Here is a 2,880-nt window from a genome sequence, read left to right as displayed (position 1 = left end):
AAGGAAGCTCTGTGGATCTCAAGCTTACCTTCAGGGCCGCAGCGGCAGCGCGCCCAGCCGGCGAAGCCACCCTAGGGGCTAAGGAAGCCGTGCCGGCAAAGAAGAAGTAGCTGTTCACTAAAGACCGGGCCGAAACGAAGCAAGTGCCGGTAGAGGAAGGTGGGTCCTTGAGGGCAACCTTCACCATAGGCGCCGGCCTCGACCCGGGTCAGGAGGAGGCATTAGTGAAGTTCTTGCGCGTGAACAAGGAGGTATTCGCCTGGGAGCCCAAGCAGCCGGTAGGGGTCCCAAGGGGGTAATCGAGCATCACTTAAGGGTGTGCCCCAATGTGCACCCTGTGAAGCAGAAGGCGCGGCGACGGTCCACAGAGAAGCAGTCCTTCATCGTCCAGGACACTCGCAAGCTGGAGGCGGCACATGTCATTCGTGAGGTCCGGAACCCGGAGTGGCTCGCGAACCCCGTTGTTGTGCCGAAGAAAGGCGAGAAGGAACACATGTGTGTCGATTTCACCAACCTCAACGAGGCCTGTCCCCAAGACCCGTTCCCACTTCCGCGTATCGACCAGATCGTAGACTCCACCGCCGAGTGTGACCTGTTGTGCTTCCTGGACGCGTTCTCGGGCTACCACGAGATCAAGATGGCACTGGAGGATGTGGAGAAGACCGCCTTCCTGACCTCGTGCGGGGTGTACTGCTACACCTCCATGCCGTTTGGACTGCGCAACGCAGGGGCAACCTTCCAGCGGCTGATGCACATCGCCCTGGGTCAGTAGCTCGGCAGAAAAGCTGAAGCCTACATCGACGACATCGTGGTTAAATCTTGGGAGGCCAGAACCCCGATTTAGGACCTGGAGGAGACCTTCGCTAGCCTATGCCAGGTGGATTTGCGGCTCAACCCGGAGAAGTGCGTGTTCGGTGTCCCCTCCGGCAAGCTACTGGGATTCCTCGTCTCCCACAGAGGGATCGAGGCTAACCCCGAGAAGGTCAAGGCAATAGAAGACATGAGCCCACCACAAACCCTCAAGGAAATGCAGAAACTTGCAGACTGCGTGACCTCGCTGGGGCGCTTCATCTCCAAGCTGGGCGAGCACGCTCTGTCATTTTTCAAGCTGATGAAGAAGAAAGGCCCGTTCGAATGGACCCTCGAGGCAGATCTGGCGTTTCAAGACCTCAAGAGATACCTAACCAGCCCACCAGTGATGGTGGCACCTCGCCCCCTCCAGCCTCTGGTGCTCTATCTGGCCGCTACGCCTCACTCCGCCAGCGTAGCGTTGGTGGCAATTCGGGAGGATCGCCGGGCCAAGGACCTGCAGCGCAATACCGCGCCCTCAGCTAAAACGGTGCAGTCACAAGATAGCGCCACTAAGGCCAAGACGATGCCCACAGACGATCACACCCCACAAGATGGCGTTCAAGGGCCTGCGGAGGCCCAGATGGCCGACCAGGCTCCTGAGGTCCCCCACCTCAGGAGGCACCACAACTTCCTGAGGATACATGCTCCATTGACGTTCCCGCCCTCATCGAGCACCCAGTATACTTTGTCAGCACCGTATTGCGGGACGCGAGAGCACAATACCCAATGTCGCAGAAGCTCTTACTCAAGCTCCTGGTGGCCTCACACAAGATACGCCACTATTTCCGTGGCCACCCAATTAAGGTCGTCTCAGCCTACCCCTTGGAGAGGGTGCTCCGGAACCCCAATGCCACGGGGAGGATCACAGAATGGAACATTGAACTGCAAGCATTTCAGCTGGAGTTCAGCACGACCAGGGTTATCAAGGGAGCTGCGCTTGCCGACTTCCTTGCAGAATGGACTGACGTTCCTGAGCCCGAAGCGGGCGAGAGCCGATCCCGCTCGCTGGGAGATGAAGCACCGGATCGCTGGGTCATGTACTTCGATGGCGCTTTCGCACGACAAGGCGCAGGGGCTGGCGCTGTGCTCAACTCGCCCACCCAATACAAGCTATATTATGCCGTGCTGCTCTGCTGTCAATAGGGTGAGAAGGTCTCCAACAACATCGTGGAGTACGAGGGGTTGATCGCTAGCCTCAAGGCCACCGCAGGCTTGGGGGTGCAGCGTCTCACCATCAAGGGTGACTCTCAGCTCCTCGTCAACTTCTCCAACAAGGTGTATGAACCAAGGGACGAGCACATGGGAGCATAGCTCGCGGAAGTGTGCAAGATGGAGAAGCAATTCCCAGACCTAGAGCTACAGCATGTGCCATGCGGCACCAACAAGGAGGTTGACGAAATCGCCAAGAAGGCGTTGAGGCGGCTACCCCAAGAACCTGGTGTCTTCGAAGAGAGACTCTTCAAGCCTTCGGAGACCCCTGTGGCTGTGGAGACTACATCACTTCGAGAAGAACTCCCCTAGCCACCAGCCTCGGGAGCCCCCGCTTGCGGCCCGACCTCAAGAGCACGTCTGCTCCTGGCGCTCGAGCCTCAGGAGGGGTGCTGGACCGAGGAATTCATGGCATATCTAATGCATAGGATGCTGTCGGAGAAAGAGGAGGACGTGATACGTCTCTGTCATATCTACTTTTCCAAACATTTTTGCCCTTGTTTTGGACTCTAACTTGCATGATTTGAAGGGAACTAACCCAGACTAACGTTGTTTTCAGCAGAATTGCCATGGTGTTATTTTTGTGCAGAAATAAAAGTTGTCGGAATGACCTGAAAATCAACGGAGCATTATTTTGGAATATATAATGAGTATTGGAAGGAAGATCCACGTGAGGGCGTGTCCCACATGTCCACGAGGGTGGGGGCGCGCCCCCCTGCCTCGTGGGCCCCCTGACGCTCCACCGACCTCAACCTGGACTCCATATATTCACTTTTGGGGAGAAAAAACCAGAGGAGAAGGATTCATCATGTTTTACGA

The 2,880-nt window shown here is 56.8% G+C and overlaps 1 protein-coding gene across 1 annotated transcript; it reads left to right on the top strand.

Annotated features, from left to right (window-relative positions):
- Nucleotides 1-1,027: 1,027 nt before the first annotated feature.
- Nucleotides 1,028-2,163, top strand: LOC147970619 (uncharacterized). Its single transcript, XM_087523525.1, has 3 exons — nt 1,028-1,453; nt 1,588-1,884; nt 1,996-2,163. Exons 1-3 carry the CDS (start codon nt 1,028-1,030, stop codon nt 2,161-2,163), a joined length of 891 nt encoding a protein of 296 aa, XP_087379651.1.
- The last annotated feature ends 717 nt before the right edge of the window (nt 2,164-2,880 follow it).

The sequence above is a fragment of the Triticum urartu genome, chromosome 5A (assembly GCF_056163025.1).
Source record: "Triticum urartu cultivar PI428250 chromosome 5A, HENAU_Tu73, whole genome shotgun sequence".
In the NCBI taxonomy this organism is placed as follows: domain Eukaryota; kingdom Viridiplantae; phylum Streptophyta; class Magnoliopsida; order Poales; family Poaceae; genus Triticum; species Triticum urartu.
Note: the sequence above shows the minus strand (reverse complement) of the source record. Positions and strands in the feature narration are given on the sequence as shown.

Bases quoted from the DNA above. Each gene is read 5' to 3' on its own strand.
- LOC147970619 (XM_087523525.1), top strand. From the start codon at position 1,028: ATGCAGAAACTTGCAGACTGCGTGACCTCGCTGGGGCGCTTCATCTCC. The intron at 1,454-1,587 runs GTCCCCCACCTC...CCAATGTCGCAG, and splicing joins TGGCCGACCAGGCTCCTGAG to AAGCTCTTACTCAAGCTCCT. The intron at 1,885-1,995 runs GTCATGTACTTC...TGCTGTCAATAG, and splicing joins ATGAAGCACCGGATCGCTGG to GGTGAGAAGGTCTCCAACAA.